Raw genomic sequence first — 27,558 nt, 5'->3', positions numbered from 1 at the left:
TAATATCTAAAAATTGATGCCACTTACAGGAATAATTAAAAAAAATAACTTAGAAAAAATCGCTTCATCTGCAGGGTTTCAAAGGAAGGGTATGTGCACTTTTATTGGGGACCTAATCTCTGTGAGGTACTGGACACTCATCTGAACCATGATCTAGTCCTACAGGATATGTCTTTTCACCTCAATTTGTATCACTCCTATTCCTATGTCATTCTCGAGGTTTCTATATTTCAGGTTCTAGGACATACTTAACTATTTCTGTTTAGGTGACACTGTCCTTGTTATTTGACACCTGAAAATCCTACCTGTAACATTCTTAAGGAACCTTTACAGACCTTTCTAAACTGAAATGGAAATACCTACTATATTGCTCAAAACACTTACTCCCATCTTTGAGTATATATTTAAATAAAGTCATCAAAATTTGTGATAAATTTATTGATTTTTTTTTGAGGTAGGATCTCACTGTAGTCCAGGCTGACCTGGAATTCACTAAGGAGTCTCAGGGTGGCCTTGAACTCACAGCAATCCTCCTACCTCTGCCTCCCGAGTGCTGGGATTAAAGTCGTGTGCCACCACGCCTGGCCAAATTTATTGATTTTTAAATAATTTTTCATTAATTCCATAATTATACATATGTAATGATGCCAAAAGAGACTGAATACTTAGCATACTCAAATTATGTAGGTATTTATGCAATTTTCCACAGTCAATGATTACAATTTGTCAATGTTTGCAGAGGGTTACAATAATTAGAGTACCTATAAATGGTTAACAACAGCTAGAAGACCCAGATCCTGAACAAAATCTAGCTGCTGAAAGGCTTCCTCATTTTTTCTTTATTCTAAAGTAAGTAAAGCAAAGTGATTAAGGTTAAATCAAAGAGATTTCAAAATTCTTGAGAAGATGTAATAAGGGTGACAAGTTAAACTTCAGTACATTCATAAGCAGCTATACTTGACAATCAGAAAAAATAATATTCTTTAGAAAATATTTAATGGTTAGTTTATGCTTTTTTTCATAGGATATTTCAAATTGTGATTTAGTTTATTAGGATTTTAGTTTTACTACACGTGTATTTGTGTGAATGTACAATATCCAGGTTGAAACTACATATATCAACATGTCACTAGTAGCTATACCGGGTTTGAAAGATTATAGACTCTTTTCATTATTTATATTTTCTATAATATAAAATATTTTTGCACTGGATAGATGTCTTAGAGGCTAAGGAAGTTGCCTACAAAGCCATAGGACCCAGGTTATATTCCTCAGGACCCACATAAGCCAGATACACAAGGTGGGGCGTGCATCTGGAGTTAGGAGGTGCATAGTCTGGAGGCCCTGGTGCACCTATTCTCTTTCACTCTCTTTATCTTTCTTATGGGCAGGAGAGATGGCTCAGCAGTTAAGTGCTTGCCTGTGAAGCCCAAGGATCCCGGTTCAAGGCTTGATTCCCCTGGACCCATGTTAGCCAGATGCACAAAGGGACACACATATCTGGAGTTCATATGCAGTGGCTGGAGGCCCTGGCATGCCCATTCCCTCTCTCTCTCTCTCTCTCTCTCTCTCTCTCTCTCTCTCTCTCTTTCTCTCTCTCTCTCCCTCTTTCTCTCTCTGTCTGTAGCTCTCAAATAAATAAATAAAAATAAACAAAAAAATTAAAAAAAATAAAAAAAATCTTTATCTGCCTCTCTCTCAAATAACTAAATAATAAAAAATTAAAAAGTTTAAAATATTTTACATTTAATAATCTGTAATATATATTTTTATGACTAGGAAAATAATGGTTAGTTTTTTTAATAAAAAATATGAGATTAATTTGAAAGACTAGATTACCATTAAAAATTTGTCTGCTAGCAGTGAGGTGTGATATTGCTTATATATAAACCTAGTCCTACAGAAACTGAGGCAGAAGAAATATGAGTTTAAAGCCAGCCTGGACTATACAGAGAGTTTTCAGGCCAATTAAATTAGTTTCACATAATGAGAAACAGTTTTTTTTTTTTTTTTAATCTAGTAGACATTTGTACTTGTGGATAGTGAAGGGTATAGAATCTCAACCTACTGATTTAACTTTTAAATGCTCACAGTATTCACTCAATTTGAATAAAATTGTTGTTTTACAGTAATGTAGATGCATTTCTTAGTGTCTTTTAGAAGCCATAACTCAATTGGTAGTGGTAAGTATTTTGGCTCATTCTTCTAACATGTCTTGTCTAGAAGGCTTAATTAGATTGAAGAAATGTTTTCTCTAACTTTGTTAACCAGTTATGCTGACTAACTTAACATTTGTAAGGCAGTTTCTGTAATCAAGGAACCACAATACATCATTTTACAATATTTCATAACATAACATAAAATATGATAATTGGAATGTTTATTACATATTTAATTGCATCACTTAAACCACAGGTTCAAAATACATATGCCAATCTTCAACCCAGGGTGACTTCTAATCTGAGTTACGAACCCTAATACTGAGTTTGTAATGGAAAATGCTGACAATTCTAAGCATCGATGAACTAACAACACTTATAAAAATAAAATTCTTGCTCAGATATAACTTACACAAAAAATAAAAGCTAAGTACCATGAATAGCTCAGTACACTTAAAGCCATTTTAACACTTTTGAAATCCATAGCCTTCTGCATTTCTTTCAAAGCAATACCCAGGGCTGAATTCTATTGATTGTTTTGAAACAATCTTTGTATATTAATATCTCAAAGGAATCTCTGTGAAATATTTTTTTCTTAGTTTTCATCTAATGAGTGGTAATAGAACTTTCATGAAATAAGTGTAAATTTTGTTGGGTCTTGCATTCTACTTCAATATCCTGGGACACGGACATGATCACTACATTTAGGGGAATAAAAAAGTAAGAAGGTACCCCCTTTTGTAAAGCCCATTAAAATGATATTGCATTGGAAAATCACTGTGAAAAAAAAGAGGAAATGTTTCAGGAAACAATTTAATTAGTACCTTATTTTTTTTTCCCTGAATGTCAACAGGATATGTTCTTTTAATTCATTTTTTAATTTAATTTTTATTAATATTTTCCATGATTATAAAAAAATCCCATGGTAATACCCTCCCTCCCCCCCACCCTTTCCCCTTTGACATTCCATTCTCCATCATATTACCTCCCCATCTCAATCATTTTAATGCATTTTTAAAGGAAGAGGCAACTAAGAATTTTATGTGCACATTGGTACATTAGGTTGTCATCTACAAAGTTTATGATCAATAGCTACCTAATTATATATCATCTATCTATCTATCTATCTATCTATCTATCTATCTATCTATCTATCTATTATCTATCCATCTAACTACCTATCTCTATTTCTCTCTGTTTCTTTCTCTGTCCCTCTCACAAACACACATATACACACACATATAAAATTCCATAAGGTTTTAAGTAAGTATTGTCTTGTGTTGGGCCACATTCATAGTTATCCTCAGCTGCATGCACACATATGTGGCCTGTGGGTCCCAAGTTGTACAAGATTGAAAAAGTCTAACAAAAAGTAATAGTGACAGTTACTATTTATTAATTTGTATTTTTATGACTCTGGAGAGCACACCTACACCTTTTACCACTGAGCCTTGCCCAGAGTCCAGGTACTCATTTTGTATTTCTTTGCAAGTGTATGCTTATGTGGATTGTACATGTGTGCTTGTTTGTGAGCACATGTGGGGGAGGGAAGGGATCCCTGCACCTGTGCTTGTCCACATGGAAGCAAGAGGACAGATTGCTCAGGGATTCTCCTGTCACCACCTCCTTAGTGTTGGGATTACCAGGGTAGATTAATAAATTTTGAATTTTTCTGTTTTAAGCTCAGGTCCTCCTGATATTAAGGCAAACACTTCACTGTCTGAGCTACCTCACAAGGTCTGCCCCCTTCCATATTCATTTTAAACATTTTGATAAACTGCCAATACTACTGTTGAAGAGAACACTGTTGGCTGGTAACAGAGTCTGTCAATACCTGGAGTTACTCACCAAAAGTTCAGTTTACACAAAAAGAAATCTAGAATTTTGAAAATAGAATTAATCTAACTTGTACTAACTTTTTTAGTTAGGCACAACATGGTATCTATTTATGAAAAAGTTCTTTTTGTTACCTCTGATCTCAGGTATTTACCTCCAATTGAACAATAAACATTTAAACATGAATAGGGTCTTAAATAATATCTTCAGCCTTTCTTTAATAGTCACAAGAATTTTCCTTTCTTTTAAGCATATAGAGGTACAATAATGGAACAGAGTGACAATCATTAACTATGGTTCTTAAAGGAGACAAATATAGATGTAAATTTATTTTCATATGTATGACTAGGTTTTTATTTCATACAAGATTATGTTCACAGAGAGGCTTTTCTACTTTGATTAATAACAGAAAATGAAATTGTGTTGTCCAAAACATTTGCACTTCACAACATTTAAAGTCACAGATAAGCTTAGCATGCACTTCTATATGGTAGCTCTCAAATCATAAGAAACTTACAGAGTTAATTAGTTTGAGGAAAAGAAGTAGAGATAGGATACCATGAATGTAAATGCTAATTTTTGACCCTGCTATGTATGCTCTGTTTTCAGATTTAGTCACAAAATAAGCTCTTTACAGTTTCAAATTTAATTGAAATTGAATCTGAAATTATTGCATAGCAAGTTATGGATTTCACTATGAAATTCCCATAAACATGTGTCATTATACCTTGTTCTAATAACTCACCTGAAATCATTCTAAAAGTTTTTTGCATCCCGAGATTTTGCCTTTAATATTTTCTCTGAAGAATACTGGCTTAGTATGGTTTGTGATAGAATCAAACACACAAACAGTTGTAAAAATTAATTTAAAGCATAAGTTTAATTCCAGAGAATAGATATGCAAAGAAAGATGACATATTTAAAAGTCTACACTGCAGGTCTCAATACTGGCAGCATTAAATAAACATGTATTTAGTTGATGACCACACCCCTCAATATGAGTGAGGACCAAAAAGAATAATTATCAGGAATATGCCACTATGAAGTACATTAATATTCTCAGTATATTTCAAAGGAAAACAATCAATTGACTAAAATCTAAATCTTTTTTTTTACTTATTTTTTTTTCAAATTTTTATTAGCATTTTCCATGATTATAAAAAAAATCCCACGTTAATCCCCCCCACTTTCTCCTTTGAAATTCAATTCTCCATCATATAACCTCCCCATCACAATCATTGTACTTACATATATACAATATCAACCTATTGAGTACCCTCCTCCCTTCCTTTCTCTTCCCTTTATGTCTCTTTTTTAACTTATTGGCCTCTGCTACTAAGTATTTTCATTCTCACGCAGAAGCCCAGTCATCTGTAGCTAGTGAAATCTAAGTCTTATTGATACAAATTTGACACATTTAAGAGTTAACTGCTAATTCAAAGTAAAACATTGTTAGTAATTTTTATGACTTTATTAGATATATATCTACTAATTAATAGAACATTTAAACCTAAAAACGACCACAATTTACATAGCTTATCTTCAATTCATAAAAGTCATGTTTTATAACGTTTCCAATTCTATTTGTCTTGCTTCCCATATTGATATAGTATAAGGATGATGATGTAGAAATATGCAAAAACCTCAGGGCTCTGGAGCAGATGGACACAGATCCTGAGGAGGGAATCAGTCTACCGCACCTCAACAGGGCCCCAGCTGAAACCAAGAGTAACGGGAAATGAGCAAGAGTGCTGCTTTCTAAGTGAACCTGTTACCAGCATAAGGGTGAAGGAGATAGACACAGAAAACACTCAACTTCTGCCAAACCAGATATCCAGAGACACAGAGGCTCCCAAGACCTCATCACTGAAATAGACCTAAAATGAACCCAACATGGCTCAGGGAAATTTGTCTCCCACAAAATGTTTCCATAGAAACATTGCCTCTTCACCATAACTGATGGCTATCCCCACAATGCATGACCCACATTATCCAAAGAAGAAGTTCCCTGCGGAGGGGGGAGTACAAGGAGGAGGCTAATGATGGTACCAACATGACTGTATACACACTATGGACATAACTAATTAAAAAAAAAGAAAAAAAATCTCAGTTCTTAATAGCTGTGTAAACCACCGAGCTTTGAACTTTTGGAGACTTAATCTCCCTTTCTATATAACCATTCTGAAAACAGTACTTGGTGTTTAGTAAGAGCTTGAAAAATAGTCAATTGTCACACAGGTGTGAGAAAAGGCATTGTAATGAAGAAAGAGTAGCAAGCATAAACATTAGTTATGAATTTCTACTCAAAATGCAAGTAGGATCTACTCCTCTAAAATATGAAGAAAAGGGCATTAAAAGTACATTTTTATTATTTACTATTGAATCTATACCTTTAGATTTCCTCTTAACTTTTATTAGCAATTATTTAGATGATTCAATTACATATTATAGGCCTTTTCTTTTTTTCCTGTTTATAGATGCTAAGGGCAAAGATACTACAGCAAGAAAATGTAGACTTGGACATGTATTAAGCCTCCTTTGAAAAAGAGAGCAAGATTCTCCCATCCAAAGTTAGAGATGTAATTCAAAATAACAGGAGCCTATATAGCTCTGGAATCTCATTTCTAATCATCACAAAAAATGACCAGCTTATAATTATGTGAAGAATATAAAATTATTGACATCATGTATTATTTCAAACTCTTTTATAATGTAACAATAAATTTTGACTTTTACTTTTATTTAGTTGTTTTTCTTCCTTCCTTTCTCTTTTGTGTGTGTGTGTGTGTGTTGAGTCCTAAAGATAGGACCTTTCACATACAAAACACTTGTAAACAACTAAGTTACAACCCCAGTAAGTAACTGACTGAATTTTCAACTGTTGTTATTTCTTCTTCCTTTCCTCTCTCTCAGCAACAGTAATTTAACCCTTGCAGCAAATAGGCCCCTATTTGTTTTTTCAGGAATCTATAAGAAAAGACTGATCCATAAATATCTAAATTTAAACAAACTCCCTTGGATTTAAAGTGAGATTGAACTCATATCTTATTATCTGACATTGAAGTAATGACACAATGAAACAGGGACACATTATGTGTTAGAACATATCAGGACCCCATAGTATAACAGAATGCATCAACTTGATAACAATTGTGATAAAGAAAACCCTAAACTTTAGGAAGAATGTAATGTGTGTTTTCTTTTTTGACTAAATAAAGAAAATATAAATCTCTACCCTTATGTCAAAAAATGCTTTGTTAAAATCCTTATGTGACATATAATTTGCTGAAAAGAAATTATTACTCACAATAATATCAGAACAAATCTGACAGCAGCTACCTATTTATATTTATGCAATGCATGTGATGATTTTAATGAAGCATTCATAAAAATAAGAGGTCCTTTGGAATTAAAATGAAGTACCTACCTTCCTTTTTCAGGAAACATCACACATTTTAAAATCACACTGAGTTATTTTTGAAAATTGGGTGATTAATGTATGACATATATTCAGAAAGGGTACATAACTGACCTTCCGAATGCATTCGACAAAGTAAACACAGTTATAGACTCAGGGACTAAAACAAGAAAATGAACATGGCTAGAACTCTGGATGCCACAGTAAGTGTACCTATTACATTGAGTGCTTTTACTTAATCACTTCAGCAGAATTTTTTTTCCTACTTGTTGCTTAATAAGAACTTGAAATAAATATTAACAAATATAGTTTAGGAAACCCAAGTAATTAAAGTTCCACTGAGGGCCTAAATAAAGAGAGGAGCTAGTTTCATGTGATGTTGAACATGTATTCATTCATTGAGCTGTATTTACTATGTCAATATCATGTTACATGTTGCCATGATAAAGAAGACAATGTCACACATTGAGAAAAATGATGTCAGTATGAAGCTAAAAAAATGTAAACATTTGCATTATAATTTTAGAAGGCTCAAATAAAAAATAAAATCAATTAACAAGGGCTGGAAAGATGGCTTAAGGATTAATGCATTTGCCTGCAAAGACAAATTATCCATGTTCCATTCCTCAGTACCCACATAAAGGCAGATACACAAGGTGGTGCATGAATCTGGGGTTTGGGTGCAGTGGCTAGAGGCACTGATGTGCTCATTCATGCTCTCTATCTCTCACACGAAAAATGAATGAGTGAATGGTTAAATAAATAAGAATATAATTCTATAAGGCATCAAATCAAGCACCAAATGAACAGGTTGGTCTCAATATGATGGTCCAGGAATAAAATAAGAAACTACTGAGAACCAGAATATAAGCTGTTTTATAAAAGAGTAGGATGCAAAAGCTACATAGGGCTTAAAAAAGCTGGGATATGGAGGTGGTGGCATTTCTGCTAAGAAAAAACACACAAACTTACACTTGGAAAATTCTCCAGGAAAAAACATTTCTAGTATGTAAAGGCTATGATGTCCTATTAAACAAAAGTTAAGATAACCTGTCAAATGCTTATATAAGTGCCACAAAACAAATAGACACATCATCAAGCAATGCTGCACAAATTATTTGATTCCAAGTAAGCATGATCTTTGTTTTCTTCCACTGTTACTTGAATACAATGCCTCAACTCAATAGATTTTACTACATATGAAAATGAATTAGAGAATCTGTATGTCAGGAATTAAAAACACTGGGGAGTAGTAAAGAAAACATTACTTTTTGTCCTTACATAATAAAATTTTATTGTCTAGACCTCATCTTGCTTAGATGACAAGTAAATTCTGAAATATACTGTACAACATTTTCCTCATGAGCAATAATAATAGATACTTGAAAATTTGATTAGAGTGGATATCTCCAAAACAATTTTACAACCATTCTTGAAAAAAAAAATCTACCTATTCTTCAGACCTGGTATTCTTCTCTTATTCTATACTTTTGTGTCTTCTTTGGGTATAGTATTCCTTCTCTTATTCTACATTTTTTGGGGCTTTTTATTTATTTATTTATTTTGTGACACAGGTCTGATTACGAATTCCAGGCTAGTTTTAAACTTTTGATTCTTTGGCCTTAGCCTTCTTAGTTATTGGAATTGTGGGTGTGTACAGGGTAGCAGGATAGTATCTCTTAAAAAAAAAACAAACTCGATTTTAAACAGAGTTGTCTTTGTAAAAAGAAGACAAGTATGAAAATCTCAAAAGTTTTTAAAAAAATATGCATTCAGTTCCCTAATGTATCAGTATTTCCTAAATTTATAATGTATCTACAGTATGTATGTTTGTATATGTGTGTGTATACACAGAAGAATAAATTTTCTTTGACAAAACCTGTTTCTGTTATTTAAAGTTCTCGTTCTCTCTGTCTACATTATATGTATGTATGTATGTGCATATATATAATGTATTAACACAACATGGAAACATAGCAGAAATCTAAAGGCATAAATGACTGTTAAAATTACAATAACTTATTTACTTCATAAGAAATGGATATTATTCACAGAAAATTATATTGTAAGATAGCACTAATTTAACTATGAAGACTATTTTGGACATATGCAAAATCTTGGATTAATAGTGGCTTCAAATATATTAATATATGTTCCCAATATTGAATGGAATACTTTTAATTAAACTTTACTAACACTTTTGGTTTTATTCCTTGAGCTGACCTATAAAACAGTAAAGGATTTAAATCAAACTATAAAAATCCTTAAACCTGAAAGTTCAAGTGATAGCCAGACTAATGGATATACAAAGGAGTTAACAAATATTTTTAGAAGCCATCAGTGCTTTACATGATAGCTTATCTACTACATATAAGCTTATATATCTATATGTACACAGTTATGCATAATATTATAAATTACTAATTAATGAAAGTTAATTGTTTATGCAAAGTATTTTCAATGTTCAAAGATATTGGAAATCATATTTTATCTCTTGAAATTAATTGGCATATCAGTCATGAATTAAAAGATCTTCAGCAGGTCAGCCTGAGCCAGAGTGAGACCCTACCTTGAAAAACCAAAAAAAAAAAAAAAAAAAAAAATCTTCAGATTTAAATTTTAACTTAGAATGAAATGACCAGAGCAATGTTATTTTATTAATATTACTGGCAATAAAGTTTCATTATATTATTTGTGTTTGAATTTGATTTATGTGAAGATCTCTTTTGAAGAAAGTGATAAACTCTATCAGTATATGTGCTTGCCTCCTGTGTCTTCATAATAATTACTAACTAAACAACTAAACAAATCCAAATAGAAACAATCTACTCTCATTCTCCAGGTAATGCTTCATAAACTTTATCACCAAAGAACCTCTGAAGGAAGAAAAAGACTGATCATGTACCCATAGGGATCTGCCACAAGAGTGATATTTCTTTGAAGTCATCTGTTTTATTTTTAAAAAATCATATGGATTTTGTATTTCACTTTGTAATATATATCTGTTTTAATGTGTTTTTCCCCAATATCTTTGAGTCACAGAGCACTTGAAATATATGCTAAGTTAATACCATAGGTTTGCATCTCAAAGAAACACAAAATTTTGAGAGCTTAGCTTCATGAGAAATAAAAGTAATTATAAAATGATTTTTCCCATGAATCCCACATAATTCTCTTGTTTTACATTCAGTACAATGTGATTTGATTTTGTGTCTTTATCAGTAATTTTGAGACCTATATTTCTAATGACAGAAAAGACACCTACTAATACTTACTTTATAAACACCTGGACTTAACACAAAAATATAGAAAAATGTGTCAGTGATCACTTGATTGTATACTAAGTATGGGTTATGCATTAACTGACTTTGTTTTGTCTTACTGATATACTCCCAGCATTATTAAAACATTTTTTTTCATATTTCTATTAACAACTTCCATGATTATAAAAAATATCCCATGGTAATACCCTCACTCCCCACACTTTCCCTTTTGAAACTCCATTCTCTATCATATTCCCTTCCCATCTCAATCAATCTTGTTTTTACAGAGCAGGGAGTGGTGGTGCATGCCTTTAATCCCAGCACTCAGGAGACAGAAGTATGTGGATTACCATGAGTTTGAGGCCACCCTGAGACTACATAGTGAATTCCAGGTTAGCCTGACCAAGAATGAAATCCTACCTCAAAGAAACCAAATGCATACATACATACATACATACATACATACATACATACATACATACATACAATGTCTGTATGTGGGGGGAGGAGAGATAGAGAGAACACAAGACCCTCTAGCCACTGAAAACAAATGTCATATACATGCACCACTTTGTGCATCTGGCTATATATGGTTACTGGGGGACAGAACACTGATTGTTATGCTTGGCAAACAAGCCTCTTATCCATCCTCTTATCTCCAGACCTGCCCCAGCTTTATTTATTTACATTTTTTAGAGAGACAGATAGCAAGAGAGATAGAGAAAGAGATAATTGGTATGCCAGGGTCTCAGACACTCCTATTGAACTCTAGACACTTGTGCCATCTAGTGCCATGCATGAGCTTGCACTAACCTCACCTTTACACATGTGGCTCACATAAGATCTAGAGAGTTGAAAATGGGTCCTTAGGATTCACAGGCAAGCACCATTACTGCTTACCCATCTCTCCAGCCTACCATTTTTTTTTAAGTAACCTTTCCATTTGTTTTTGAAGAGAAGGGAATCATTTCACAAGGATTGGTTACATTTTCAAAGAAAAGTAATACACAGCCTTAATCAATTTTTTTATTATTTCCACTGTGAACAGGTATACATCATAGACACTGTACCAAATGTGACAGAATAAGGCTTTAATGGGGCTGAAATGCATATTAAGGAAGGAAGACAAGTTAGACTTGAATACTAAGGAAAACCATTTAACTATAAATAAGAAGAAAATAGCTTGACCTTTCACTATGATATTTCTTCCTGAAGACTAAACTTTGAAGCGTGTTCTAAGGCTTTGGTAACAAGACATTAAAAAAGAAAGGAGGTGTATTCTGAACAGTGATTTGACAAATGATAGTCAGTTTTCTTAGAGGACTGGACAGGTATGTTTTCCAGGCAGGGGATATACCATGAAGTCATATACACAGACAGGATTATTATAAAAGAATCAAAGAAGCACAAAATAGACCATGTCTGCTTTCACTGAGAAGAGCACTAGGAGGAAAATAAAAACATATGCAAATAGGCACAATATGCTTAAGAACTTTGTGAGTTAGAACTCCAAATTTCCTAGGGAAAGAAAAAGGACCAGCCAAAATACTTGAGAATATGGATTGCTTCAGCCTACACATGGGATAGAAAGAGAATATTTGGTAACAATCTCGTGAATGGAGTAGCAACATCAGTACACAAAAGTAGAAATAATGGAGAGTGGGCTTATGTTTGGATATGGTTCTGACTTGTTTCCAAGATCCAGCTATGGGTCCCGTACCACTGAGGGGATCAATTAGCCAAATCAAGAGTAGTTTCCGATGGGCGTGGTGGCGCACGCCTTTAATCACAGCACTTGGGAGGCAGAGGTAGGAGGATTGCTATGAGTTCAAGGCCACCCTGAGATGACAGAGTTAATTCCAGGTCAGCCTGGACCAGAGTGAGACCCTACCTCGAAAAACCAAAAAAAAAAAAAAAAAAAAAGAGTAGTTGGTTTCCCACCATGGCTACACCTATTAAATTCTCTATAATAAAAAAAGGGTTATCTCTATGGCTGGTGCTAACTTACTCTCTGTTGGAGAATCTGCTTCTCTTTTTCAGATATACATAGATCCTAAGGAGAGAGCCATCCCATCATACCTCAAAAAGGCCCTGGCTGAAACTAAGAACAATTGGCAAAACAAGCAAGGGTGCTGTTTGCTTGGTGAACCGGGTACCAGCACAAGGGAGAAGGAGATTGAAGCAGAAAACAATAAGTGCCTACCGAATCAGATATCCAGAGGCCCCGAACACCTCATCCCTGAAGCAGACCAAAAATGAACTCAACATGGCTCAGGGAAATTTTGGGGAAGAGGGGGCAGAAAGAATGTCAGAGCCACACGTTGGGTCATGATATGCAGAGACATTTCTCCTACCCATAACTGTGGGCTAACTCCTCAATGCATAACCCATATACCCCAACAAGGAGGGGCGGATGAACCTAACAATGGTACCAACTTGATGGTATTCACTGAGTACAAAACTAATGAATAAAAAAAGGTTGAGATAATCAAAATTCAATCAATAGATTTGACTCTTGAAACAGATTGGGAGATAGAAGTTGATATTATAATAAAAGTGAATCATGAAAGGATTTACCAGAAAGCCTACATATATGAAACAAACAAAACAGAATGTTTATCTGAGCCTGAAAAAGAATAACACATCTTTACAATCTTCCCTTTTTAATCTTACAGTCGATACAACTACAATGTGCTTAAAAGTATGTACTTTTCTTTCTCCTCTTCCTAAGAACCACTGCTACTAAAAACAGCAATATAACAACAAATTATATATAACAACTTATTGGAGGTTTTGTATATATAAATTTGTTTATTTAATCACATTGTTACAATCATTCTCATTGTACAGATGAAAAAAACCAGTAGAAATCTAAATTATTACTTCAATGCTATGAAACTAGCAAGTAGTAAAAGTAGGACTGGAAATATCTAATTGCTAACTAAAAGACTTTTTTATAATTTTCATTTCTTAGTAGCAGCAATGACCAAAAATGTTTTCATAACATTTTTAAATTTTTTTCTGATTTATTTATATTTATTTATTTACTTTATGTATTAGAGACAGAGAGAAGGAGAGAGAAAGACAGAGAGAGAAATGGCATGTCAGGGCCTCTAGCAAATGAATTATAGATTCATACCCCACCATGTACATCTGGCCTACGTGGGACCTAGAGAATTGATCTTGGGTTGTTAGGCTTTGCAGGCAAATGCCTTAACTGGTAAGCCATCTTTCTTGCCCTTTTATACCATTTTAAATAAAATATGAATGCACTAGAGATAAAAATAAAGCCATATATTGTTCAAAATAGCATATAATGATGAATGAATTAGTAATGTACAAAAAGATACCTATGTTATCAACAGATGATATTATTAGTTTATGAGAACAACATCATATATGAATTTTCTAGTTAATTCTTGACCAAAACATGAAGTACGTGACTTTACAGTTATAAACATAGCTAAATATTCCAGACATTCATTAAGCACACAATGCTATAGCTTGATTATATTCTCCTTAAACCCATGTGAGTAAAGACTAGGAGGAGGTTAATAGTTCAAGATGCATCTGCTTTCATGAATGGACTAATGCCAACTAAAAAGAGGATTGGAACAACAAATTTCACCTCTTGTTCTATCAGCTCATCTGATGGGTTTCATTCTTTTACTATTAACCATATTATGACATGTGAAGGAGGATTTCATGTGGTGGTGCTATTACATTTGTAATATGTAGTAAATATGACTCATGTTAGCATTCTCATAATGAATAAAGATAATATATAAAACTATGGAGCCATTATCTAGCTTCTAATTTGATCTTTGATCTTGTGCTTGGTCTACAACAGAAGGCAATAATTAAAAATATTAAAATAATTTAAATAAAAATTGAAAATATTTTTAAAAATCCAATGAGGATTTCAGTGACAGTAACAAAACAGCAGAGATGATGGTTGAACAATGTTCACAGATGTGATTCTGGGTTTTAAAGATTATTTTTCCCTGAAATAACACTAGCAGAGTTATATAGTTCACAATGAACTTGGTAAAAATCTTTGTGTTTGGGTCCTTACTTGATGTCTCAGAGTTATAGAACTCAATAACTATAGTAAAATTTTCAAATACAAGATTTATAGAATTAGTATTTTTTTCAAAAAAGAACAAATGTGTTTTTGACACATATGATTTCATTACCAAAAAGGTTCTCTTGGTTCATCCTACTTTTGCTTTTGAAACACCTGCAAAGGTAGATAACACTGATAAAATGAATTATTTTACATCAAAATTTTACAGGTGTTTTGTTTCCCGTCCCCTGTTCCTTACTGGTGCAAGTTTAATCCCCACTGACCTTCTAATAAGACTCTCTGGCATTCAGCATTCACATGACAAACTGAGCCTGCCTTAGAAGTTCCTGAGGTGCCTACCTTACTTTTCCAGACTTTTTGCCAACTATTGTTTTCATTTGCTCCAAATGATTCTGCTTCTCAGATCTGCTCCTATTGGGTTCTTTGCGAAAACAAGGCCTTTTCTGTGTATAAAACATTAGCCCACTGTTTATGTACTGTTCTCCTCCATGAAACCCTGTCTTTTTTTTTACCCTCTTCAAAGTACTTTTTCTTCATCTAAACTACAGAAAATTATCTTTCAATAAAAATTTCTCGAATTTTTTCTAGTTATATGTACAATTTCATTTATATTTTTTTTCTCAAATTTAAGAGTCTAAAACATTCAAGGAATAGCTGTCTTAGAATGATTTCCATATTACCAGAAAAAACAATAAAGTGGTTCCTGTTACAACAATATACACTTAAGTGTTTATCAAATTAACAAATGGAATATGTAATCTGAACAGAGGTTCAAAAACCTACAAAATAAGCCAGCTACTAAAATGTACAGTATTGTCAAATGTAAGCTAGGGAAAATATATTCCTGCTTCTGCTATATCAACAAATAATAAAATACTTTTATGATTGTGTTCACATACATTAATGACAATCTAAAAGTAGTTACAAATCAATTACCTTTGCTTGCACTTTCTACATGTTCCAGTTCTTCAGGAAATTTCAGGATTTCTTGGTGTTTTTCTTCACAGATTTCAGCAAGAAAATGCAAAAGGGTGGTTTTTTGATCTGCTGATTTTGTATCTCTGATCTAAAAGGAAACAATAACAAGACTATTTTAGAAAGTAGGACAGGGTTTTTTTTGTTGTTTTTTAACAAGTGAAACAAATGAATGAATTTATTCAGATTTTTAAAAAGAACTTCAATATGTTAAAAAGTTGATGGCAGGCACTTAATAGGGTTTAAAGTGAGCTTTTACAAAAAGAGAAATAACACCAGTACAAGTGCCAAGTTAACTTTAATCTATAGTTTCTAAAGTGTCTGAATCATTATGGCAAAATGAACTATTCATTTTATGAGAAGAATATTCCCTTAAGAATTATAGTAGTAACCAAAGTGTGTTTATATTAGTAGCATTCTAGTCTTTGCATTATTACAAAAATTATATTCTTAAACTGGGCGTGGTGGCGCACGCCTTTAATCCCTGCACTTGGGAGGCAGACGTAGGAGGATTACTGTGAGTTCAAGGCCACCCTGAGACTCCATAGTGAATTCCAGGTCAGCCTGGGCTAGTGAGACCCTACCACGAAAAAAAAAATGAAAAAAATTATATTCTTGGAAACTATATTCGTTTGTGACCTTATATTTATTTCTATACATCATTATGTAAATTAAATTAAATTAAAAGAGTAAGCACATTTTACCATCATTTACTATCACGGAGCAACAGAAAATAATTCACAACTTTGTTTTTACAGATAATTATAAAAGGAATTTGACCAGTCAAAAAAGATGAAAAAATTACCTGCTTACACAATGCATTTCTATTTTGGAGACACTAGACAAAAGATACCACAAGGCTGGAGGGATGGCTTAGTGGTTAAGTGCTTGCCTGTGAAGACTAAGGAACCCAGTTTGAGGCTCCATTCTCCAGGACCCACGTAAGCCAGATGCACAAGGTGGTACATGCATCTGGAATTTGTTTGCAGTGGCTGGAGGCCCTGGCACATCCATTCTCTCTCTCTTTCTCTGCTTCTGTCTGCCTCTGTCTGTCACTCTCAAATAGATAAATAAAAATAAACAAAAACATTAAAAAAGATACCACAGTTAGAATGTCAAAAATCTCTAAAGAGTAGGACCAAATATATGTATGACAAGTGTCTAGTGTTTTATTTTAATATATCTTGTTTACTAGGCTTAGCTATAAATGAAATGAAGGATTTACTTAGAAACAATGCATAAGCACAGCCCAAAGTATCATGTTTTCTCATTCTATTGGATGTGTTCATTCTATAAGCTTTAGATCATGGGTTTTTCCACTGATATTCATACTGATTTAGATTTTTTAGCTTTAAGGATTACTTGGTTTATAATAAATGAGTATTCTCTACAAGAAAGTTTAGGAAAGGCTTCAGAGGACATTTAGGTAAGTACACAATAAATTAATTGTTATTGCTTTAGTTACTATGAAAAAAACTACCATTTAATAAATCAGGCCCATATTGAATCTCTTTTGCACTACAGTTTTAAAACTACAGACATTAATAGCATGATATGAACAATTTTAAGGAAACAGTTTCTTAGGGCTGTCTAGGTGGCACAGTAATCAAAGTACTTTTTGGGTAGACATGAGGACCCAAGTTCAAATCATAAAATCCCATGCATTGTAGTATATCAGTGGGGGATAGGAAAACTCTGGGAGTCACTGGGTAAGCGGGTCTAGCTAAAATGGTGAACTCTATTTTCAGGGAGAGGCACTGCCTTATAGAATAAGGTGTAGAGTGAGTAATGTAGATACCTTACATTGATCTCTAATCTCCACAAGCACACCCACACATACACACACACACACACACACACACACACACACACACACACACACTTGCTTGTCCCCCTCCCCTTTCTCCCCCTTTCTCTCTCTCTTACACACACACACACGCCCAAACATGAACACATGCATATAACACACATAGGGAAGGAAATACAGAAATCTTGGCCTCAAGTTTTCATATAAACAAATGGCCACAGAAGGCATATTTATAACGCAAGAGCTTTTTATAATGTCTTTGAGAATTTCTAGGACTACCATAGGTAAGATATTTACAAATTTATAGTATTATCCTTATTCACTAAATACATCTTAGTCCTACAAGGCTGAATCTCACAATCCAAAGACAGGCTGTATGAACTAAAAGCAACATATACCTCAAGCACAGTAAGCCTTAAGTGAGGCTAGAAGCTATAGATGCATCAATGGAAGCTCTGGTCCCTACAGACAGCCCGTTACACTAGATTGCTGTGTTATATGAGGGACATTTTAAATAAAAACAAAATTACGTTTTTCCTTACAAATTATCCTCTGAAATCCTAAAATACTGAAATACCATTAGGTGCCCAAGGGAAATTGCAGGGGAATTCCCTTCTTAAATGAAAGGAAGTTGATCTCCATTTCATGAACTCTGTGAAAACAAAATAAATATAACAACAAAGAATACACAGAATAAAAATCAGTCCATCTACTTTTTTAGGGCACTAAACTGTAAAATTATGTTCTAGTCTAGAAAAATAATAAATATGGCTAATTGTAAAAATAAAACTCATAAAGATAGAACTATACTTATTTGTCTAAGAGTGATATTCTTTTTCTTCCCTTGTCTTGGGTTTTATTTTCTTTTTTGTTTAAAACTTCAGCTTTGACATACAATTCTAATGTGTTTAATTTAAAGAAAAAATTAATATTTATTCAGTATCAATGCTGATAATAATCTAACTTCCCTTATCCAAGTAAGCATAGTAAGCATAGACAATGTGTCTTTCTTTCTTCTTCTTCTTTTTTTTTTTTTTTTTTTTTTTTTTTTTTGGTAGAGTCTCGCTCTAACACAAGCTGAACTGGACTTCCCTCTGTTGTCTCAGGGTGGCCTCGAAGTCACTGTGATCCTCCCACCTCTGCCTTTAAAATGCTAAGATTAAATGTGTGTGCTGCCATATCCAGCTCATTTTTTTTTTAAAGAAAGTATTGTATATTATGTAAGATTACAGTTGACCAAATATCTTAGTATCTCTTGTGAAATAAGAGGAATTTCAGATGCAATAAGTATGTGCACTTTGAGAATCAAAGCATGAGCCAATTTGTATTGGAACATTTTTCATTTTGGAAAATTAATCATTATTTTCAGCCAAGTGTCTTAGCCACTGAGCAATACCTACAGTTTTACTATTATTTTTATATCTCACATCATTGTTCATCATCTAGCCCTGTTGTAATATTCAGTGACAGCACAGAAAACAACTAAAAACACTTACTTTCGACAATTATGCTTGTTGATGACATTAATATAATGTGTTCTTGAAAATATACTACCTGAGAATATTACAGGTAGAATAAAAGTAATCTGAATATGCAAAAAAACACTTTCAAAGTATTTGAGTTACTTTATTAAGAAATCCACTTGGCAGTTGGGGATTTAGCTCAGTGGATGAGCACTTGCCTAATAAGTGGGAGAGCCTGGGCTTGGTCCTCAGCACTGAAAGAAAAAAAATTGGGATTGATTTCCATTTGAACCCTGGATAATTTGAAATCATGTTACCATTTACATTGAGTTTAAGTATCTAAATATTACTTGCCTGATTGTCTAAGTCTCAGTTGTAACTAACTATACTGTAACCAGTTTTTTGTTGCAGCAAGAAGCAAAGTGCTTTTTTTGACATTCCTACCTGAATTTCCTCTTTGTTCCTCTCTCCAGCTGTGCTTAGACAGAACACAGGACAGGCACATGACTTCTTTTAATAAAATGCAGAATGATGAATAAAATGGCTACTCTATAAACTGTCTTTTATATGCTTTTTTAACAATAAAAACATCCATTTCAGAATTAGAAATATAGGGAAAAGCAAAGATTTATGTTCCTATTAAGCTGACTTAACAAAAATGATAATGAAATTAAGTGAGTCACTTCAATTACTAAGTGCTATCAGTTAATAAACTATATAACAGTTTTAATTATGGTCATCTGACCAATAAACGTTATACATGAATATTAATAACTGAATCTAAGTTAATTCTGTCTACCTAACCTTCAATAACTTTCTAAAATGTTACACAAATACAAAATACCTTCAATAGAACATCACCTATTTAATAGCTAATTCTGATCATTTCAGTTATTGAAATAAATATAATAATACATGACCAAAGATAATACCTATCTTTTCATATTAAAATACCTAGTGGGGGCTGGAGAGATGGTTCAGTGGTTAAAGCCACTTGTTTGCAAAGCCTGATGGCCCAGGTTCAAATCCTCAGTGCCAAATTACAGGCAGATGCACAAAGTGGTGCATGTATCTGGAGTTTGTTTGCAGGGGTAAGAGCATCTGGTCCACACATACTCTCTCCCTCTGTCTCTCAAATAAATAATATTTTAAAATTGCATAGCTAAAACTTTGGTTAGGCATACAAAAACATATGGATAAAGGATACATAAAATTGTCTTTTACTGCAATACCCTCATTCAAGCCTCAAAAACACCACTTTTGACTTGGTTCTCATGTTGGTGTGTTTGAGCACATAGAAACCCACACAAAGCCAGAGAGGCTGAGACAACATTTTAGTGACCTGTATTAGTGAAGGACCCATTCTGTAGGTAACTTTCCCTTCTGCTGAGACTTTTTTTTTTTTTCTGCTTTGTCCTCAGTGGGAACTGAAAATAACCCGTCACTATCTTTCATATAACTAAGTTCTCAAAAATTCCCTCCTCTACACTAAATTAAGTAACTGAAGCTAATTTGACTACTATTTCTTCTCCTTCTCCTTCTTCTCCTTTTTCTTCTTCTTCTTTCTCTCTCTCCCTCTCTCTTTCTCTCTCTCACACACACATACACACACACACACACACATACACACAGGAGATATTCCTCAGATGATTTTTTTCATGGCTATTAATATTGATTTAAAATTGTAACTGCCAAGATTCTATGTCACCTATTTGAAAAGCATACAAGATACACAAAACTCTTAAATTTAAACAGAAGGCTCTTGGCTCTTCATGAGCTGGTCATTGTTTTTTGTTTGTTTTTTTTTTTAAACTCTTCCCTGCTATTTAAAGTAAAGTTGCAACTATTTAAATGTGTACCACACAGCCTAACACCCTGTGCTTTAACATATGATGTTCTCTGTAAAGAGGCCAACCCTTCTCTCTCCTTCAATATTTCAGGTAAATATCTACTTATACTTAAAGAAGACTCCAGTACAACCTCATTTCTTTGGAGGAATAAAGGACCTTTGTTCAATGCTATAAACATTATAATTCAGAGAGTTATTGTATGTAATATGAATATGTAAAGAGAGTGGAAACTTTATTTATAATTATTTTTATGTATCTAGAGAATGTAAGGGTATGCTACAACATACTAAGAAGTGACTAAATGTTGTTGAATTCATTTTTACTTCTTAACAACTACCACTTCTTTATGCCACAGGGTAATAATTTTAAACTTTACTATTTTTTATGTGCATACACTCAAATCACAAACATGCATGCACACACACACACACACACACACACACACACACACACACACACACACAAAGGGAGAGTAAGACAGGGTGAAAGTATGGGTATGCCAGGGCCTTTTCTCAATGCAAATGAACTCCGAATGTATGCATATTGTGTATTGTTATGTGGGTACTGCAGAATTGAATTGAACTTGGGCTGTTAGGCTTTTCAAGCAAGAACCTTTAACCACTGAACCATCTCTCCCACATGAAACATTCCAGTCTTCATTTTGTCCTTTATGATATAACACAATTATGATTGTTAAATATACTCCTTCCTTTAAAATAGTCAGTACTTCTCCACTCATATTCAAGTTTCCATTTTTTAAACATTTTATTTTATTTTTAAGTTTTTTTTTGTTCTTTTATTTATTTATTTATTTGAGAGTGACAGACAGAGAGAAAGAGGCAGATAGAGATAGTGGAAGAATGGGCACGCCAGGGCCTCCAGCCACTGTAAACAAACTACAGATGAGTGCACCCCCTTGTGCATCTGCCTAACGTGGGTCCTGGGGAATCAAGCCTCGAACCGAGGTCTTTAGGCTTCACAGGAAAGCGCTTAACCGCTAAGGCATCTAGCTCCCCAGCCCTACACATTTTATTTTTTATTCATTTGTGAGAGAGACAGAAAGAAACAGAAAGAGAGTATAGGTGTGTAAGGGCCTCTTGCCACTGTAAAAGAACTCCAGATGCATGTACCACTTTGCACACCTGGTTCTATGTGGTACTGGTTAATCAAACCCCAGCCTTCAGGCTTTGCAAACAAGCACCTTTAACTATTGACCCATGTCTTCAACCCCTGTCCCCAAATGTTGTTTTTCAATCAGAATAACTGTTGAACACTGCAGTGGTTTGATATAAATATCTCCCACAGGCTCATGTAGTTTGAATAAATATTTGGATCTCACCTGGTGGCAATTTTTAAGAGCTGTTGAGCCTTTGGGAGTTAAAACTTCTTGGAGGGGATGTGTTGCTGAAGATGGGCTTTGGGGTGTTATAGCCCAGATCCTTCCTTGCTACTTAGTATTAGCTCACTCTCACGGATTCCATCCTTCCTCCCTGTCATAGTGACAAAATGTGACTCCAGGGCTACTTGCTTTGTCATGCTTTCACTACCAATGAAACTTTCCTGCAAAAGTGTAAGCTAAAATAAGCCATTTTCTCCCACAGGCTGTTTGTGGTCAGGTGTGTTGTCCAAGCAACAGGAATGTATCAGCTTCAACAATTTGGAATCAGATAAAATCAGCTTTGAACTTTAACACACCATATCTTTGTTGGATGATCATGGGGAATTAACATAAGCACCTAATGCTTCAGTTTGTTTCATCCTAAATTAGGCATGACATAAATATATATGGTCCAAGATATGTTTGTGGAACTGAATAAGGTAAACTATTAAGACCTTGGCTTTGATCCAGTTGAGTTTTATATTTTCACAAAGTAACAGCATCAGCTAAGTACATTGGTTCTCATGTCTAGTTTTACTCTCTCTGATGATTCTCCCACTTCAGCTATGCTAGACACAGGCCCAAGCATTCTTTAAATGTATTTTTGTTATTTTATATATTCATTTGCAAAGGGAAAGAGTGAGATGCAGAGAAAGATGCAGAGATAGTTAAGAACTAGTTTGGGTGTGCCAAGGACTCTTGCTACTGTAACCAAAGTTGAGACACATGTGTTACTCTGTGCAGATGGCTTTGTGTGAGCAATGTGCCAATGAACCCAGGCTGGTAGGCTTTGCAAGGCTTTAACCACTAAGTTATCTCTCTAGTCCATAAGGAAAATTTTAGTATGCAATTTTAAATATTTAAATATTCAGCATCCAGAACAAGCGTACTCAATATATACTTGTTGGTTTCACAAGTGAGTAAGATTCCTGCACATTTAAATCTATAACTCTTCACTTCAGAAAGGAATTTTCCCTTAAAAAAAGGTTCCACACTTGATTTACAGGTGGGGAATGAACATTTGGTATCCATCTGTGACGGCCTATGTACCAGGTATGTTAGTAAGGGCTTTTTTTGCATTTTTTCAAGGTCAGGTCTTGTTCTAGTCCACCCTGACCTGGAATTTACTATGTATTCTCAGAGTGAACTCACATCAATACTCCTGCATATACCTGCTGAGTGCTGGGGTGAAAAGAGTGCCACCACTTCAGCCTGCATCTGTTTATTTTGTTTTAATTCTGAAAAACAAAAAAAAAACCCTCAATGGACTAGTTATTAATATGCCAATTCTGCAGGAAAGATATAACGCATAAACAGATTTAGGCGTTAATCACTTATATGTACTGGGTACTTATTGCTTATTGGATTCAATTACGATGTGTAGGGTATATATGGAAAGAAGAAGTAACACTCAGGAAGAGTGGTGGTTAGAGATAATGAGTGCTTTCTTCTTGGAGTATTATAAATAAGTTCTGCTGTTGCATTCCTATAGTGATTTATATTTACTCTGGTTATAGCATTTTCCACAATATGTAATTTTGTTTACATAATTATTATCACTTACCAGGTTATGACCTCCATAAAAATGTGGACTATTAGCAGGTAATTTTTTTTCCCAGTAATGCCCAATGAATAAGACAAACAAAAGATAATCACACCTAAGTTGATGATTAGAGCAACTTTAGTGACCTTATAGTATTGTTTCAGTACTGTGCCAAGGACATAAAATTCAAAGGAATGAATAGCCAGAAAGGGGAGATAATGTATAAAGATAATTTATTCAAAATATTGACTATGGATAATAACTGGATAATAGAGGGGGCAGTAGAGCCAGCAACTGGACAATGCTGAGGTTGGTGACAAAAGTTATTATAATTATCATCCTGAATAAGTTTAGCATAATTAGGCCTGAGGAGAATAGGAAAGAGAAGAAATAAAAACAATGAATCAACAATTCGTTGGTTCTGGGCTAGGGATAAAAATTATATAGAAAAAATATAAAAGTAGGGCTGGAAAGATGGCTTAGTGGTTAAGCACTTCCCAGTGAAGCCTAAGGACCCTGGTTCTAGACTCGATTCCCCAGGACATACGTTAGGCACATGCACAGGGGGGTGCGTGTGTCTGGAGTTCATTTGCAATGGCAGGAGGCCCTGGCACACCCATTCTCTCTCTCTCTCTCTCTTTCTCAAATAAGTAAATAAAAATAAACAAAATATAACATTATGTAGAAAGGGGATAGCATAAAGAATAACTAGGTAAACAGTGGTAAAATGCTTGTCTAGCATGAGCAAAGCACCATGTTCAGTCTCCCGTACTATTAAAAAAAATAAATAAAGACGGACATGGGTGTTGAGTAAATTATTGGTTCATTGATCAAGAATCTCAGCCTCACCTTGGAATTGGCTTGGAATTGGTTAGAAATTCAAACTTTGAGGTCATACTCCCAATCATGTGAATCATAAGCACAAAGGATGTGCACTAGCAATTTGCATTTTTAGGAGAATTAATTCTGATAACTCCTCCAGGTGATTCTGATAAAGGTTACAGCTTGAGAACCACTAAGACAAACTGGAAGAAATTTCTAGGAGAAGAGATGTTTGGCTTTTAGCTACAGTTTGCCTAGGCACTCACACATTATTTTTAAATATAGCAAGCTAAAATGTTGACTTTATTAAAAACTTGATGTCAATTTCAAATTAGAGAATTGTCTAGCAATTTGTGGCTTCTACTGGACAGAACTGCTACTCTGAATGTTTGTGATTAAGTCATATAAAATTGAGACTGATTTGTGTCATAATTTACCATTTACTGATTCAAGAGCACATTAGCCATTGTGCCACATGCTGTGAAGATTCCAGATACATTATTCATATGTCTTATAAACTGTCCCTCATCTTTCACTTAAAATTATACAGAAAATATCCACTTAAACTTGAAATTCACATCATCTTGGTTAATCATAACTGTTGCTCAGATATTTCTTTACCAAGCTCAAATCAGAAAACCATAAGTTGTAGATGGTTATGTTTTAATGCTTACTGTAAAAGTCCTGTGTTGCTAATGCATTTCACATGGCTAAATTTCAGGGCGATTACACTGCCTAATGCCTTGATTCCTGTCTCAAACAGAATTTACTCACATGAAATTAGATTACACTGCGTATAAAGAAAGAAACAGAGCAATGGGGTGGAGAGGTGACTCAGTGGTTACAGGTACTTTTGTGCAAAGCCTAACTGCTCAGGTTCAATTTCCCAGCACACATGTAAATCTAGATGCACAAAGTGGCAAATGCATCTGGAGTTTAATTTCACTGTCATGTGGCCCTGGCATGCTTCCTTACATTCTTAACTAAATAACTAACTAAGTAACTAACTAACTAAATAAATAAATAAGAAAAGTTACAGCAAGTTTAAAGATCTTAATTGGCTTTATAAGAAAGGAAGGAAGAAAGAAAAAACAAGAAAGAAAAAAAGAAAGCAAGGAGAGAAGAAAGAAAAGAAAGAGTGAGCTAAATGGGAAATGCAAAGTACATGCAGAAGGCAGAAGCATATTCTGGGCCTTTGTTGCCAACATCAGCTTCCCTATGTGGGGTGGAAGGCCAACAGTGAAAATGTGTTATATAAGAAAAGAGTAGGGATAGAGGGATTGCTCAGTGGTTAAGGTGTTTGCCTGCAAAGCCAAAGGACCCAGGTTCGATTCCCCAGGAGCAATGTTAGACAGATGTGTTTACAGTGGCTGGAGGCCCTGGCACACAAATTTTCTCTCTTTCTGTCCCCCTCTTTCTCTATCAAATAAATGAATAAAGAAAATATTAGAAAACAAAACAGCAGTGGGCACAGAGGAAGTACCCAGCTAGCTTCATGAAAATGGCTCTCTTCTGGGAGAAATACTAATATACAGGAGGAACATGTACTGCACTGTGATCTTAGATATAAAAATGATTCCATATAAAGAGCATAGGAAATACAATGGTAAAGAAGGGAATGCATTGCTTAAGCAAATGTATCTGGACATATTTATTTATTTTTTTATTTATTTGAGTGCAACAGACACAGAGAGAAAGACAGATAGAGGGAGAGAGAGAGAGAGAGAGAATGGGTGCGCCAGGGCTTCCAGCCTCTGCAAAGGAACTCCAGACGTGTGCGCCCCCCCTTGTGCATCTGGCTAACGTGGGACCTGGGGAACCGAGCCTCGAACCGGGGTACTTAGGCTTCACAGGCAAGCGCTTAACCGCTAAGCCATCTCTCCATCCCTCTGGACATATTTAAGGAAGTCTGATGTTAAAGTTGTATGAAAACCTTAATGTGAGATAAAACTCCACATCTATAGACTACATTACAAGAAGACACTTTCATAGCTTGCCCTAACCCCTGGCCTTTATACAAATTACCAAATGGAACTCAGCAAACTTAATGAGCCTTGTATTCAGAAAAAAGAGTTGCCTCCTCCTTCTGTGTTAAGGATCACAATACAAACTTTACTGAACTGATTATCCCTGCAAAGAAGTGAGATTTTGAAAGGCAGTGAAGGAATCTGTATGAAGCACTGAAAAAAAAAAAATCCACCAGAATTATCAGGTAATTCCAGTTCATATTTGATTAAAAAAAAAAAAAAAAACTCCCTAATCAGGGCTTCTTTCTTCCCCATTACATTTGTATATTCATGGAAGAGTTAATATTTAAGCAATCATGAATGCATCAGTGCATATATCAAAACAACTACTATTGCTTGCCAGTCTTCATGCAGCACATGAATTCTAATGTTGGTTTCCTTTATTTAAATAAAATTAAGTTCTGTGCTCTCTGCCAAGGGTTGTTTACAAATTATTGCTTTCTTCAACACCACCACATACTGCAATAACATTGAGAAAGATAATGTATTTTTAAGGATTGTAATTACCATAAAGACATTAGCTCTGTAGCAATGACTGGACAGGTTTAATACATGCTTTCCCAGCTTTATTTCTAAATCTGTCACCAAAATGCTTTTCTAAGGTGCTGCATGACCAGGGCTGACACTAATTCAGCCAAATGTAATTTACACTGCAAAATATGTCTTTTTTTTTTTTAAGACGGATTGTCCCTTTTTCTCCTCTTGATTTTGTATTATAATGGTATTTTTCCAACCAAAAGAGAACAAATGATCTCACTTGCATAAAAAGTCAAGCAATTTAAAAGCTTTCCACTTGTTAACTTAATATATGGGAGCAATCTGTGAAAGGGAAGCTTAAACTTGAAACCATGACGACATTAAAGGCAATAAGGATTCATCTCAGTTGCCACCTTCAGGCCCAACAGGGCACCCATGATGTTAGTTGCTCAG

General features: G+C 34.3%; 1 protein-coding gene across 2 annotated transcripts in view; it reads right to left on the bottom strand.

Annotated features, from left to right (window-relative positions):
- Window positions 1-27,558, bottom strand: part of Diaph2 (diaphanous related formin 2) — a 915,994-nt gene that overhangs the window by 452,198 nt on the left and 436,238 nt on the right. For both annotated transcript variants that reach the window (XM_045140096.1, XM_045140097.1), the window contains one exon: window positions 15,700-15,829. In XM_045140096.1, the coding sequence (XP_044996031.1) occupies window positions 15,700-15,829 (130 nt within the window). The remainder of the gene's footprint in view (window positions 1-15,699; window positions 15,830-27,558) is intronic.

The sequence above is a fragment of the Jaculus jaculus genome, chromosome X, assembly GCF_020740685.1.
Source record: "Jaculus jaculus isolate mJacJac1 chromosome X, mJacJac1.mat.Y.cur, whole genome shotgun sequence".
NCBI lineage: Eukaryota > Metazoa > Chordata > Mammalia > Rodentia > Dipodidae > Jaculus > Jaculus jaculus.
This window is presented reverse-complemented; position numbering and strand designations above follow the sequence as displayed.